This window comes from Lithobates pipiens, unplaced genomic scaffold, assembly GCF_037356315.1.
Source record: "Lithobates pipiens isolate NorthernLeopardFrog02 unplaced genomic scaffold, aLitPip1_a1.2 Scaffold_8, whole genome shotgun sequence".
In the NCBI taxonomy this organism is placed as follows: Eukaryota; Metazoa; Chordata; class Amphibia; order Anura; family Ranidae; genus Lithobates; species Lithobates pipiens.
In genome coordinates this window covers 233,174,263-233,190,479 of record NW_027507903.1, presented here as the reverse complement: position 1 = coordinate 233,190,479, position 16,217 = coordinate 233,174,263, and the positions used below count along the sequence as shown (strand labels likewise).

At 40.5% G+C, this 16,217-nt stretch overlaps 1 protein-coding gene across 21 annotated transcripts in view; it reads left to right on the top strand.

Annotated features, from left to right (window-relative positions):
• NAV3 (neuron navigator 3) overlaps positions 1-16,217 on the top strand; it is an 873,011-nt gene that overhangs the window by 392,461 nt on the left and 464,333 nt on the right. For 8 of the 21 annotated variants that reach the window (XM_077474059.1, XM_077474072.1, XM_077474067.1 and 5 more), the window contains exon 1: positions 1,036-1,702. The exons of 1 other annotated variant lie outside the window; for it this stretch is intronic. In XM_077474059.1, the coding sequence (XP_077330185.1) occupies positions 1,460-1,702 (243 nt within the window). In that variant the 5' untranslated portion in view covers positions 1,036-1,459. Of the gene's footprint in view, positions 1-1,035; positions 1,703-16,217 lie in introns of those variants that run through there. 12 more of the 21 variants (XM_077474074.1, XM_077474073.1, XM_077474064.1 and 9 more) reach the window with 2 other exon arrangements.

Genomic DNA, 16,217 nt, shown 5'->3' with positions numbered 1-16,217 from the left:
TTAATAGGAAAGCAGAGGGACTGGTAGGAACACCAGGGATTTCACATAAAGGAAGCAATATAAATAGAACAGGATACTTTCTCATACAAGTACATCGTACAGCAGGCACATATTAGGAATATGAAGTGGTGGGGTAACAAACACTTTAAAGTGGAACATAGGCAAGGGTTAAAAGATATAAAAGCTGCATACTCGGTAAGTGATTAAATAAGCTGCTCAAAATGCTTAAAGAACTGAAGATTCAGTATCACTTTAACTCTGGGAAAAAAGACTATGGGGTTGATTTACTAAAACCGGAGAATGCAAAATCTGGTGCAGCTCTGCATAGAAATCAATTCCAGGTTTGGTCAAAGCTTAAACAAGCTTTAAGTTAGTAGCTGATTGGCTACCATGCAGAGCTGCACCAGATTTTGCATTCCCCAGTTTTAGTAAATCAACCCCAATATTTTGCCAGATTTCTGCAAGTGCTGTAACAGGTATGCAAAAATCTGACCAGGTATGGTTGTCCTTGGTCATACGTGTACACAGCAGCATGATTAATATCTCACTACTCCTTTCATGCAGGGTTTTAAAATAACTTTTATTACGTTATTAAACGACTGTAATCATAATATAATAATCTTATAATAATGGATAAAGTTGTGAGTAGTTTTGCAGCCTTTTTGAAAGCATTTTCAGTCCCTATATGCCTATTTCATCTCAAATAGTAAGAACCAAGGAACAGTTGTAAAAGGCTGACCCTATTTTGGCTGACCCTATATAGGCTGACCCTATTTTGGCTTTCCACGAGAGACGAAACTCATTTTTTTTTTTAACAAGTGGAAGGAAACAACAAAGTACAACAAACAGTTTTGCTAAATATATTTCCGGCTGAAAAAGCGTGTTTAACAGCTGCATGTTTTGGCCACTCATAATGTCCTGCCTCTCTTCTTTTTTTTTTTGGATCTGGTAATAGAGAAGAGTGTTTTTCTGAGAAAGAATGCAGACTCCCTGTGAGTGCAGTCAGAGAGCGCTGGAGTCTTGCTATTTTGACAGTTGCAGTTAGAAGTCATTTCATGCTTTTTCCTTTCCCCGGTTTGTTCTTAGCTTTCATTCTGGGAAAGCCCATACTTGAAATACCTCTAAAGAGGTGGAGAATAAAGCTTAATCCCAGACACACAAAGATTTGTGAACGTTACCTTCAAACGTCTCACGCCCCAAAGGAGTGTTTAATCTTACACTGCAACTGACTGGCTGAGGAGAGCCTGTGTGTGTATGCAGGAAACCGTTTAAGATGAAGAAAATCCTAAACACGTAATGAAAGTGTGTGTATTTCTAATCCTAGGAAAACACATGGCAGAAACTTTCACTTGTCCTACCCAAAGAAAAGTGATGAGCTGAGTGAAGCCTGTGCTACTGAAAAGCTCTACAAAATTTGCTTTTATTAGGTCTGTAGAGCTGAAACACTTCTAAGAAAAGTATGTCTGTGCTTGGGGTTTCGTCCAAGTTAAGACAGCCAGCTGTGGGATCAAAGCCAATTCATACTGCTCTACCTATACCACATGTGGGCAAGACCATGGCACAGCAGTATCCGTCAAGGTCCTTGGAGCTGACAAATCCAGAGAAGTCATTCGCTTCTTGTCAATTCATGCTCAAACCATCCTGTGATTTTGAAGAGAAGAAACATATTCATGGCAATATCAGAGAGACAGAAGATAGAAAGGTTAGTTAATATTCAAATGTTGCCTTTCCTTTGAAGGTACTATGGGCTAACTGGTATGCTGTAAGTTCTTTCATTCCTTTGAAGGTACTATTGCCTAACTGGTAAGCTGTACGTTCTTTCATTCATTTGAAGGTACTATGAGCTAACTGGTATGCTGTACTTCCTTTCATTCCTTAGAATCTACTATTGGCTAACTGGTATGCTGTATGTTCTTTCAAATCATTTGAAGGTACTATGGGCTAACTAGTATGCTGTACTTTCTTTCATTCATTTGAATGTACTATGTGCTAACTGGTATACTGTACTTTATTTCATTTCTTTGAAGGTACTATGGGCTAACTGGTATGCTGTAGGTTATTTCATTCCTTTGAAGGTACTATGATCTAACTGGTATGCTGTAGGTTATTTCATTCCTTTGAAGGTACTATGATCTAACTGGTATGCTGTAGGTTATTTCATTCCTTTGAAGGTACTATGATCTAACTGGTATGCTGTAGGCTATTTCATTCCTTTGAAGGTACTATGGGCTTACTGGTATGCTATACGTTCTTTCATTCCTTTGAAGGTACTATGGGCTAACTGGTATGCTGTACTTTCTTTCACTACTTTGAAGGTACTATTGGCTAACTGGTAAGCTGTACATTCTTTCATTCCTTTGGGGGTACTATGGGCTAACTGGTATGCTGTACTTTCTTTCATTCATTTAAAGGTACTATGGGCTAATTGGTATGCTGTAAGTTCTTTCATTCCTTTGAAGGTACTATTGGATAACTGGTAAGCTGTACATTCTTTCATTCCTTTGGGGGTACTATGGGCTAACTGGTATGCTGTACTTTCTTTCATTCATTTAAAGGTACTATGGGCTAATTGGTATGCTGTAAGTTCTTTCATTCCTTTGAAGGTACTATTGGCTAACTGGTAAGCTGTACTTTCTTTCATTCATTTAAAGGTACTATGGGCTAACTGGTATGCTGTACCTTCTTTCATTCCTTTGAAGGTACTATGGGCTAACTGGTATGCTGTACCTTCTTTCATTCCTTTGAAGGTACTATGGGCTAACTGGTATGTTGTACCTTCTTTCATTCCTTTGAAGGTACTATGGGCTAACTGGTATGCTGTACCTTCTTTCATTACTTTGAAGGTGCTATGGGCTAACTGGTATGCTATACATTCTTTCATTCCTTTGAAGGTACTATGGGCTACTGCTACGCAGTACGTTCTTTCATTCATGTTATTTTCCTGTTGATATCCATGTATGGTGATCACTTTTCCTACTGTTCAGATTCCATTGCCTGAAATAGATGTCCAGCATGTACATGAGCTGTCACCTTGCAATTGGTTATAAAATACATATATAATGAACATGTCCCACATATCTAGCGGGGCAGCTGTGTGTAAATTGCATTAGAAAACATAAAAACTTAGCATAAGATCACTTATGATGCTGACACATATACAATTATTAGGTCTTTGATCTTTTTACCAGGCACATACATATCTGTGTTACTGCTTTCAACCAATACCTGTGGGTTTAGGATTATGTATATGGCTGCATTCTATTTATTATTATTATTCAGGATTTATATAGAGTCAACACTTTACAAAATGAAGGCAGACATTATAGTTACAATACAATTTGGTACAAGAGGAATCAGAGAGTCCTGCTCAATAGAGCTTTCAATCTAATAATGTATTTTTTTATTCTATTGGTTGAACTAGATGGAATTGTGTCTTTTTTTTTTTTTTTTTTTCTACTTGTGCAACCATGTAACCACTAAATGGAAATGACAAACTTCGGTTTTGGTAATACTCGGTTTGTGTTTTTGTGACAAGCAACCTGCTGTGACAACTGTAATATCTACTGCCTGGTGGGATAGTCTTTGTGACTTGGGAAATGCAGGATAAACCGTAAATGGGGGGCATTTGGTAACTACGTTTTATACAAAAAAAGAGACACCCACTGAAGACTTTTGAGGTTGATTTACTAAAACTGGAGAGTGCAAAATCTGGTGCAGCTCTGCATAGAAACCAATCAGCTTCCATTTTTTTTTTTTTTTGCTAAAGCTTAATTGAACAAGCTGAAGTTGGAAGCCCATTGGCTACCAGGCATAGCTGCTTTAGATTTTCCATCTCCAGTTTTAGTAAATCAACCCCTAATGTTTGGAGCAGCACAAAGTGGTCCCCTGTCCAGAAATGTATTTCCAATGGAATTTGGCTTTGGATTCACATTGCACCTTCTGTGTCAATACAGGAAAAAAACGGTTGCTAATATTGTTCACTTACATATAGCCTCTCTCGAAGAAAGCTGTTATACCTGCAGATAGAAAGGAATCATATTAGTAAACCATGGGGTTCAATCAGAATCTCCCCCTAAAGTGGATACTTTGAAGATTTTTTTTTAATTTTTTTTGTGTTTTATGTGGGTGGTAAATACCAAGACACTGCAGTGACAAATAGAAGTAACATGGAATTCCAGGCAAATATTAAAAGTCATGTTTTCATAATCCTATACTCATGAAAATAAACCGTTAATTTAGAACTATCACAATTTTTTTTATTAGTTGTACATAATACAGAAGGTTTAAAACTGAACGCCAGGCACAAAAACTTTTTTTTTTTTTTAATATATTTTTCAGTAGCCACAAAGAATATACATCTACTTTTTGTGCACAAAATGCCTTTCAAACCCAGATATTGCCTTGTAAAAGTAGCAGGGATATCGCCACAGTGCTGTACGTAGCCTGGGCAGAGAACGAAGCTGTGGGAGGGGCCCAGAAGGCACACCCACTAAAAGACTGCTTGCAGAATACTACAGGAGGGGGCGGAGACAAGACCAATCACCCTGCACAAGGAGAGAGAGCAGCAGTGACCGGTCTTTATTACAGGAAGCTCTAAAATAGTGGCAAGGATTCATAATGGATTACTGCACAGATCTGCAGATTATGGTGCTCTAAGATTCAAGTAAGGATACCTATGGTTTTCATACTTATATAATATTTTATTATCCTGGAGATCAGTTTTAAAGCATCTAGCTTTCATTGCTTTACATTTCTACCATTGAGGAAATTCCCTTTGATCTTTCATCTGGTTGTGTCGCTGGAATAGGAAATGAGGAGTATCTCTCTAAGAGGGACACAAACAGCAATGAAAGCACTTTGCTTAGCAGAGTGAAGAAGGGCTAGAATCTCTAGAAAGTTTTCGTGGCTCTCTGTTGTGGTACGCTCCCATTGACCTTGAAGAGCCCACTTGACAGAAGGTGGCACCTGTCAAACTCTGCAAGCTGGATTAAAATTGCTGTAGCTGTGACATGTGTACAGCCCTGTCCAGCTGCAATGGTAGAATTTAGCTGGATGATAAAAATGTGGCTCAACTGCCTGTTTTTATCACCATCTGGCAGCCTGTGTAAAAGAGCTCTAAAGCTAAACTCCAGTAAAGCAGCTAAATGCACTGATAAAATACATATACACTGTATTACCAAAAGTATTGGTACACCTGTCTTTACATGCACATCAACTTTAATGACATCCCAGTCTTAGTCCTTAGGGTTCAATATTGAATTGGCCCACCCTTTGCAGCTATAACAGCTTCAACTTTTCTAGGAAGGCTGTCCACAAGATTTAGGAGTGTGTCTATGAGAATTTGTGAGGTCAGGCATTGATGTTGGACGGGAAGTCCTGGCTCACAGTCTCTCCTCTAATTCACTCCAAAGGTGTTCTGTCTGGTTAAGGTCAGGACTCCGTTCAGGCCAATCAAGTTCCTCCACCCCAAACTTTCTCATCCATGTCTGTATGCACTGGTGGGCAGTAATGTTGGAACAGGAAAGGACCATCCCTAAACTGTTCCCACAAAGTTGGGAGCATGAAATTGTCAAAAATGTATTGGTATGCTGACACCTTAAGAGTACCCTTTGGCCAAGGCCAACCCCTAAAAAACAACCCCACATAATAATTCCCCTCTCCACCAAATGATTTTGACCAGTGCACAAAGCAAGGTCCATAAAGACATGAATGAATGAGTTTGGGGTGGAGGAACTTAACTGGCTTGCACAGAGTCCTGACCTCAACCCAATAGATGATGAATTAGAGCAGAGAGTGTGATCCAGGTGAAACATTCCCATAGACCCAATCCTAAATCTTGTGGACAGCCTTCCCCGAAGAGTTGAAGCTGTTATCGCTCCAAAGGGTGGGCCAACTTAAAATGTAACCCTACGGATAAGACTGGGATTCCATTAAATAAAGTTCATGTGTGTGTAAATGCAGGTGTCCTAATACTTTTGAAAATATAGTGTATATGGGCTGTTTTACCTGCCAAGAGATTTGCATTTCTATCTGTTCAGTTCTAAAATTTACCCACAGCATGGTCTTGTATGGCAGGGCAGGAGATCTGACTTTCCCTTGCGGCAGATCAGTAACACTGATGCCGCATACACACGACCGGACTTTCTGGCAGACTAGGTCCGACGTAATCAGTCCGTCGGACAATCCGATGGTGTGTGAGCTAATCCGATCGTTTTTCACATAAAACATTTGACGGACCTAGAAATAGAACATGTTTCAAATCTGTCCAATGGACTCAATCCCTATTGGGAAAACCGTTTGTCTGTATGCTGGTCCAAATACGACGCAAGGGAAGCTATTGGCTACTGGCTATTGAACTTCATTCTTTAGTCCAGTCTTACATCATCACGTTCAAAATGAACGGACTTAGGCCCCTTTCACACGTGCGGACAGTATGTCCATATTTCATCCATCTATTTTCGGATGCAATACAGACATACATGCTTCCCTATGGGGTAGCAGGTGTCAGAAGAATGAACATCCGCTGACACCCAATATCATCTGTCCCCGCTATGGTCAGATTCTGCAGACGGAAGAAAATCCTATTTTTCTATCCATCTGCAGAGCGGATCGGATGAACACGGACAGATGATCCGTGTTCATCCGATCCCCCATAGAGGAGAGCGGAGATCTGACAGGGCGGTCCCTGCACAGTGTCATCAATGGAGTGATCCCTGCTAAGCAAGCGGATGTTCACGGGGCGGATCGTCACGGATCTGTCCCGTGTGAAAGGGGCCTTAGTCAGTTCCTGTATGGCCAAGTCCATTGGTTCGGACGGTCCGTCGGAACTCAGCCAAAAGTCCGTAGGGAAGACCATCGGGCCTAGTCTGTTGGAAAGTCCGGTCATGTCTACGCGGCATTACATGTCTTCTGTCCTCCCCAAGCTTGTGACTGGACAGTGAAAGGAGAAGCAGCACACTGATGAACTCATCTCTCTGTCACTCTGCTTTCTCCTGAATTAACTTGTGTACTTTAAAGCGGGAGTCCGCCGGGACTCCGCGTTTTTTTTTTTTTTAAAGTCAGCAGCTACAAATACTGCAGCTGCTGACTTTTAAAATAGTGACACTTACCTGTCCAGCGCGCCCGCGATGTCGGCACCCGAAGCCGATCTCTAGATCGACACTCGAGTGCTGCCGCCGCCATCTTGGGTATGGGAATCAGGAAATGGAGCCTTTCGGCTTCATTTCCCGGTTCCCTACTGCGCATGCGCGAGCCGCTCTGCGCAATGAGGACGGTCCCCGCTGCCTCTGGGATTTGTGTGTTTCCCAGCAGGCAGCGGGGCACTTGTGGAAGGGGGCGGGCACTTGCGGAAAGGGGCGTAATGTACGCCCCTTTCCGCAGAGAGCTAGCCCGGAAGTGGGTGCAGTTACCTGGATTATCCAGGTAACTGCACCCCCCTCCCCCCTGAAAGGTGCCAATTGTGGCGCCGGAGGGGGGGAGGAATCCGATGAGCGGAAGGTCCATTTTAGGGTGGACCTCCGCTTTAAATGTGCTTGGAGTTCATTTTGATGGCTGCCAAACCAAATCATAGTTATCCAAATTTAAAAGCCATTATAAAACATTTATAACAATTTCCATACTTTGGCAGAATTGGTTTAAGCGTTGGCTGCACAGTGGAATGCTTCTCTTAATATTAGCTGATAATTTAGGCTGGGAAAAGGAGGATGCTGTCCATGTTTCTGACCCAGAAGCCACCTGTAAATCAAATTTTTTTTTTTTTCTTCTTAAATTTTCAGCACCTCTTTGTCATTTAGAAAAGTGAACTGTGTTTGACGACAAGAGGCACAGCTGTATAACTCAGTACCTAATTATAAAATGTCATCACTGCATTCACCTTTCAAGTTCCGTGAGTGCCTCCTTATCTTTTGGATTAATTATAATGCTTTGTGGGATGCAGAGCACAGTTCATGCACGGTGACACAACATTATAAATTCTGGTTAGAGGTTTGTTTGCAAAGAGACAGTCGTAAATTACTATTACAAGTATTTGTAGCCACAGCGACTTGGCTTCCACTGACAATCATGCATAGCATACCTGAGAATTTTAGAGTTTCTTTAAAGAATAAGTTCACCCTTAGTAACTTGTGAAATGGTACGTCCATATTCAGGGTGTAACATGTAGCATTCTACTAAAGCAGCAGCTTCCACCCCAGCCTGATCCCCCATTGTGACAGTGGGTATGGGAACCTCTCCCCACACCTGCTGTCACAATTCAAAAACAGCACAGCCGTGCAGGGCTCCATCCACACAGCTGCATCATTCATTCACACAGACCTGTGGATAAATTAACTACAAGTACTTAGTTAAACCTGTCTCTTCTGGTCTGGAGTTTCCAGTGCATACCACAGTTTCTGCCAGTGAGAAGCTTGGTTCCACAGCGGCAGATGGCTTGTAGTTCTCAATAAACTGGGAGGGCGCTGGTGAGCGCTCTCGTAGTTCATTGATCTTCCTGGACTTCAATAACTATCTGTCCATATGGGAGGTACGGCAGACAGCTGTACTGACAGTCTGCAGGAGCCTGACATTGCACCCATGATCTGCTGATCGCAGCTGCAATGTATTACAGCCTTCTAATAAAGAAAAAAGCACATTCTTTTTTTTACCTCCAAAACAAAATGTGCATTTATTATTTTTATTTTGTAAAGTGAATTTTTCCTTTAATTACTTTGTCCTAAGGTAGGCGACAGAATTAATATAGCCTTTTAAGAAATGCCCACATTCTGCTTGTAAAAATAAAGTCTGCAGAGGTTTGATGGGCCTCAGGAAACCTCAAATGATCAGTTGGAATACAGAGTAAAACAGCATGCTTGATCTTCTGTATTTGAAAATTCCTTCAAAGTAAATGTAGCATGCACAGAGGAAAATGTTGTATAATACAGTTGATTATGTTGCCTTTGTACAATGCATTGGATGAGAAATACCCACAACAGATTTCCGCTGGAAATATATTTAGACGGAGTCCCTTTGCTGATATGGAAATGTTAACCAGTTCCCTTTTGTGAAAGTTGTGTTGTCAGAAATGTAAAGGTCAGTGGCATCCTGGTGTTGGCCCTAATTAAAGTGTATTTCCACTTTTTTAATACAAATTGGGATAACACCTTTATATTTGTTACATGTTCTCATTCATATACTATAACTTTAAAAAATCACTACTAACCTTTTACTTGCTCTTTTGTGAAAATTCCAGAACTGAAGTTTTCCACTTGCCATGCAGAGGGGGCTGGAATAATTAACCATGTCTGTACTGCCAGATCTCATTATCAGTTGTACACTATATTTAAACATTGTCTGCCCTAACAAAAGATCTATAGGCTTGCCGTTTTTAGTGCCCATTCACACCAAATGCATTAACCACTTCCCGACCGGCGCACGCCGATGTACGTCGGCAGAATGGTACAGGCAGGCATACTGGCGTACAGGTACGTCCAGTTTTAAATGCCGCCCTGCCATCGCGAGCGCGCCGCCATCGGAACCCCCGTGAGTCCGGTCGTGGGTCCCGTGGATGTGATCGCCGCGGTCATACCCGCGATCGTCTCACGAGGCGGCTGAATGAGGAGATGCCGTTGTAAACAGCATCTCCCCGTTCTGCCTAGCAACAAGTGACGCTGATCTCTGCTCTATGTGATTGGAGCAGAGATCAGTGTTCACTAAAACAAAGCCCAGCCCCCCACAGTTAGTAACACACCCCTAGGAACACTTAACCCCTACACTGCCACCCACTGTTTAACCCCTTCACTGCCAGTGTCATTTACACAGGAATCACTGTATTTGTATAGCAGTGATTGCTGTATAAATGACAATGGTCCCAAAAATGTGTAAAAAATGTCCGATGTGTCCCCCATAATGTCGCAGTCACAATAGAAAATCGCTGATCGCCGCCATTACTAGTAAAAAAAGAAAATATTAATAAAAAAGCCATAAAACTATCCCCTATATTGTAAACACTAGAACTTTTGTGCAAACCAATCAATAATCGCTTATTTTACCAAAAATATGTAGAAGAATACGTATTGGCCTAAACTGAGGGAAAAAAATGTTTTTTTATATATTTTTGGGGGATAGTTATTATAACAAAAAGTAAAAAATAATGCGTTTTTTTTCAAAATTGTCGCTCTATTTTTGTTTATAGTGCAAAAAATAAAAAACGCAGGGGTGATCAAATACCACCAAAAGAAAGCTCTATTTGTGGGAAAGAAAGGACATCAAATTTGTTTGGGAGCCACGTCGCATGACCGCGCAATTGTCAGTTATAGCAACACAGTGCTGAATCTCAAAAAGTGGTCTGGTCTTAAGCCAGCAAAATGGTCCGGTCTGGAAGTAGTTAATGTGTCGCCCTTTTTTGGGGGTGGGGGTTATGGGAAATTGCCCTGCCCAAACAGGATATTGCTCTAAACCTGTAGGTAAATAAAACAAACAGAACCTTTACTAAGTGAAAGAGGGGAGATTGATAATAAAGTTGGCAGTGCAAACAAGAGTGATGGTGGAATTGTGCAAGTATAGTCAGATATATATAGTGATCATAAAATACCTTTAGATGAATGCTTGAGGATGATCATGTTGTGGCTTTCATCTTTGTTTTAGAGACCTGAAGACAAATCAGTGGTGATGGGGAGATCCTATAATTGTTTTCCAACCAGCCTGGAACCAAGCTTCTCACTGGCAGAAACTGTGGTATGGCACTGGAAACTCCAGATCAGAAGAGACAGGGTTAACTAAAATAACAGGAGCTGCATATAACCTCTATTGCAAAAAGCAGGTTTACCTACTAATATACTGGAAGGTGAAAACTACACACCTAGAGTAAAAAGATTGGTGCGACCTGACATAACCTATTAGTAGCAGCAAGCAAGCCTCCATCCCGGATATGTGTTCAACATTCAAAAAAGGGCAAATGGGACTTTAAATGAGGCGTGTTGCTGAAAAATATATATTTATTTGTTGGGTATAAAACCATTTCATATAAAGTGTCAAACTAATATAGGACACAATTAATTATACTTTTAGTACATTTCTTTGAATACATTTGTTTTAGATATACAGTCATTTTGCAAGGTACAATACAACATCAGTAACAATGCAGATGTGTAGATATACTCATCCATTCATAAAACCAATAAACATTAGCCATTGCTTATAATAAGTCAAAATAATCTGGGCATCAGTTGGATATATACTCGACGCACGTTTCATGGCTCTTGCCAATCATCAGGAGTACAGATGCTCTGAAATTAGATCAAAAATGTCTATAAATATGGGATAACCTTTAAACGGAGAACAATCTCTCAAGAAAAGGGGGGGTTATAACTTACTGTCCGGCCCATAGGTTACACCAAGCATCTGTCCAGGAGATACAGAGGACAGGGATATCGATCTCCCCCGGGGCTGAGGTGAGGAATCGCACCCAAATCGATTCCTCACCTCAGCCCCGGGGGAGATCGATATCCCTGTCCTCTGTATCTCCTGGACAGATGCTTGGTGTAACCTATGGGCCGGACAGTAAGTTATAACCCCCCCTTTTCTTGAGAGATTGTTCTCCGTTTAAAGGTTATCCCATATTTATAGACATTTTTGATCTAATTTCAGAGCATCTGTACTCCTGATGATTGGCAAGAGCCATGAAACGTGCGTCGAGTATATATCCAACTGATGCCCAGATTATTTCGACTTATTATAAGCAATGGCTAATGTTTATTGGTTTTATGAATGGATGAGTATATCTACACATCTGCATTGTTACTGATGTTGTATTGTACCTTGCAAAATGACTGTATATCTAAAACAAATGTATTCAAAGAAATGTACTAAAATTATAATTAATTGTGTCCTATATTAGTTTGACACTTTATATGAAATGGTTTTATACCCAACAAATAAATATATATTTTTCAGCAACACGCCTCATTTAAAGTCCCATTTGCCCTTTTTTGAATGTTGTACACACCTAGAGTAGCACAGACTGTGGCACTGGCACTGTGCATGTTAGATAACAACATTAGGACTGAGACGTGTCTGTCTCTAGGATTCAGGCTAAAAATGTATGGATAGCTACAGTTAAACGGCCACAATTCCCTAATAGTCTCTGCTTCTGGCCTGGATAAAATACATTATTTTTTCATTCTTATGGGGTTGTTTTGCTCAACAAACCCGAGGCAGAAAGTGCATACATAATATACTGTATTTACAGACATTTACAAATACAGTAAATAGAGGGTAGCAAATCCCTACAAATGTAAGCACATTTATATTTACATGCATTTTTTTAATCCATTGTGTCACGTGGAAAAATGCATGCTGCTGTACTTTTTAAATTGTTACTAAAGTCATATATATTTTTTTTAACCACTTCAGCCCCGGGAGAATTTACCCCCTTCCTGACCAGAGCACTTTTTGCGATTCTGCACTGTGTCGCTTTAACCGACAATTGTGCGACGTGGCTCCCAAACAAAATTAACGTCCTTTTTTCCCACAAATAGAGCTTTCTTTTGGTGGTATTTGATCACCTCTGCGGTTTTTATTTTTTGCGCTATAAACAAACAAAATAGCGCCAATTTTGAAGAAAAACTTTTACTTATTGCTATAATAAATATCCCCCAAAAATATAAAAAAAAGTTTTCCCTCAGTTTAGGCCAATACGTATCCTTCTACATATTTTTGGTAAAAAAAAATCGCAATACGCGTTAATTGATTGGTTTGCGCAAAAGTTATAGCATCTACAAAACAAGGGATAGTTTTATGGCATTTTTATTGCTAATTTTTTTTTACTGGTAATAGCGGCGATCAGCGATTTTTATCATGACTGCGACATTATAAGCGGACACAATTTTGTCACATTTTTGGGACCATTGGCATTAATACAGTGATCAATTTTGCAAAAAAATGCATTGATTACTGTAAAAATGTCACTGGCAGTGAATGGGTTAAACCACTAGGTGGCGCTGTAGGGGTTAAGTGTGTCCTAGGGAGTGATTCTAACTGTGGGGGGGGGGGCTGTGTGTGACACGTTACTGATCAGCGCTAACGATTACAGGGAGCGCTGATCAGTGTCAGGCAGAATGGGGAGATGCTTGTTTACATTAACATCTCCCCTTTCTTCCTCACTGTGAAAGGATCGTGGGCATGGTCACGGAGCTCCTGGTGGAGCATGTGCGCTCCCACAATCCGCCTCTTAAAGGGCAACATACAGGTACATTAATCTGCCTGTACGTGCCCTTCTTCCGCAGTATATGTACGTGAGCCCGTTGGGAAGTGGTTAAATAACAAACAAGTTTTACCTACCTGCCCTATGCAGTGGTATTGCACAGAGTGGCCCGATCCTCCTCTTCTGGGGTCCCCAGTAACGATCTTGGCTCTTCCTCTTCTTCTTACGTCCATCATAGCCAACCGGCTTGCTATGGAGAGAAGCATGGTCTGCGCACTCTTGACCTGTGTATCTATTGGGGCCGCACTCCATAGACTTACACTGCGGGACTTAGGCCAACCCCCCACTTCCTCTACACTGTATTTGATTGACAACAGCAAGAGCCAATGGCTCCTGCTGCTTTTCAAATGCTGTGTGAAGAGGAAGTAAAGGGGAGAATAGATGCAGTCGTGCACAGCGCTGATCTCTTTTCCCCTCTCTTAGCCCTTGTACACACGGTCGGAGATTCCGACGGAATGTGTCCGATCGGACCGTTTTGTCAGATATTCCAACTGTGTGTGGTCTACATCGGACTGTTTCTGTCGGAGTATCCGACGGACCAAGTTTTCCAACTTGTTGGTAAAATTTTCAGACAAAATGCTCCGATCGGACACACATTGATCATGTGTAGAGAATCCCAAACGGACAAAGTGCCACGCATGCTCAGATCAAATTCCTACACCAAAGCTATTGGCTACTAGCGTGAACGTAGTCCCGTCGTAACGAAATAACGTCATCACGTCGGATTTTCCGACAACTTTGTCCGACCGTGTGTATACAACAGTTTCGGACAAAATCTTTCGGACAAAATCTGTCGGACAAAATCCGATGGATTTGGTTGTCGGAATCTCCGACCGTGTGTACAAGGGCTTACTCTTTATATAGGGGAAGAGGGGGCACAGGGAAATTGAAAACTTTTTTTACCTTGATGCAAACAATGCATTAAGGTAAAAAAAACTTTTTTAGCATCCTTTTAAGTGCATTGCAATGGTTTAAATTAGAAATACTTTGCTTTTTACAGTATATGCATTCATTTGCTGTGAACAAACCATCATTGTATTTTGATAAGGGGAAACTTGTACTTGTAACTCTTTCTTAGTAAGAAAAACTGAGTTTCCTCTCATTTCAATTTTTTTTGAGTAGTTTGCTCCAAAACACCCTGAAAGGTAAATACTTATTTGTACAATTATTTTTAGATATGCTGTATAAATGGGGACAAATAACAAACATATAGTAGGGCTTCCTCAATTTTGACTGCAAAAATGGAAATGCACTTTAAGGTGTACTTGTGCTAGCTATATGATCAATCTTTATGAGCAGACAATGGGTTAATGAAGGCCAACTTTTCTTGTGCAACTCTAAACTAAATTGCCTCCATATCTTAATGTAATGTATTTTTGATGTATGTAATGTATTTTGATCGAGATAATTGCTTGTTAGGCTACATGCTTAGCCTCAAACTGATATGGCATGGTCATCACTTTAGAATTTACAAAAACAGAATTTAGAGAAAATGAAATATGGCCATTGAAAAGAGAGTTAATCATGCCATTGCAAAACCTTGTCCCATTTGTAAAGCAGAGGGGATGGAACAAGGGCTCCTTTACCGGCTTAGGGCTGAGTCACTTAGACAGCAATTAATTAATTTATTATTCTTGAACCCCATCAGTCTGAAACACTTTACATCAAACCAGAACATTTCAGTGGGATTGAAGTCTGGGTTCTTAAACTAGGAGTACCAAAATATGGAATTTCTGTAAAAAAAAATTTCAGTCTAGAAGACATTACAATATTAAATATGTCGGTTGATGTGTAAAATGGTCATGGTACAGGATTTCCGTTAAACCTGTCACTTTCGACTTAATTTCTGTTCTCGAACTGCTATTATAATGAATCCTATCTGTTCTCTATTATTTTGACACAACATAAGTCTGGCTTTGCCCCATTCAGATATTGCTTTGTGGGAACAAGCATTCCCGCTTGGTATTTTTAAAGCGCGTTTCGCATTCATTTCTGAGTGTCATGTATAGGGTGGTCCATTGAAGTGATTAAGGGTTTTTCACCCAAAAGAAGCACCTGTTCCTTTTTTGGTGCAATCTTTAAACAATTGCTGGCAAGAATAATGGCGCCCAAGCCCATGTTGTGCATTTTGCCACAATTTGGAATCAGAGACAGAATTGCGGTGATTCTGCCTGCAATTCCAGATTGCCTAATATGAATGGTGCCTGACAACCAGTTCAAGATGTTGAAGGACTGCAAGTCTCACAGTTCCATGCTCAGACAGCCTGCACGTTGTCCTTCACAATTTTTACATAAATACATTTTTAAGATTTTCATGATATTTTCCTGTTTTGTTAGTATTTTCTTTATTTAGATGATATATTGATGAGTTGAATACGATGATGCCCTGCTATATTTAGATAAACCATAACAGCATCACAAAGAAGATGCATTTAAAAATAATCAACAGCTTAAAATGTGACTACAAAGTGATTGGACTGAATTTTCCATAGACTTGAAAGCGCTTGTCTCATTTTGTCCACCCAAGATACTAGTGAAAGTTTGGCCAGACGTTGTGTGAGTCACATTATCTTTTATTCCACGCCCTCGGTGACTGAGGATTCCCTCTACACTGCTCATAATCCAGATTTCCCACACATCAGTCCAACAGGCTATTGCAAAACCTGTCTGGAGTATAAGAAGAGCACAGAAGAAGTTTGGGATTAAGCCCAAAGTCCTCATAATAATTATATTTTCAGTGCAACAATGATTGTTATTATTCAGAAAAGACTATACTAGGGTTTATAAAAGCAGATGCTAACAGCTTGTAAAAATTCAATCAAAGAAATTCAAAAGGACCCAACAACAGCTTTCTGGCAGTAGAAGTAAGAGCTACCTGTGCCTGATTCAGGCAAGCATGTGCACCAGTGTCGGGAACATTGACTATACATGCAGAAAATTCAGGTAGTTCTTACTACCGTCACTTTAAGAATCTGTCGCT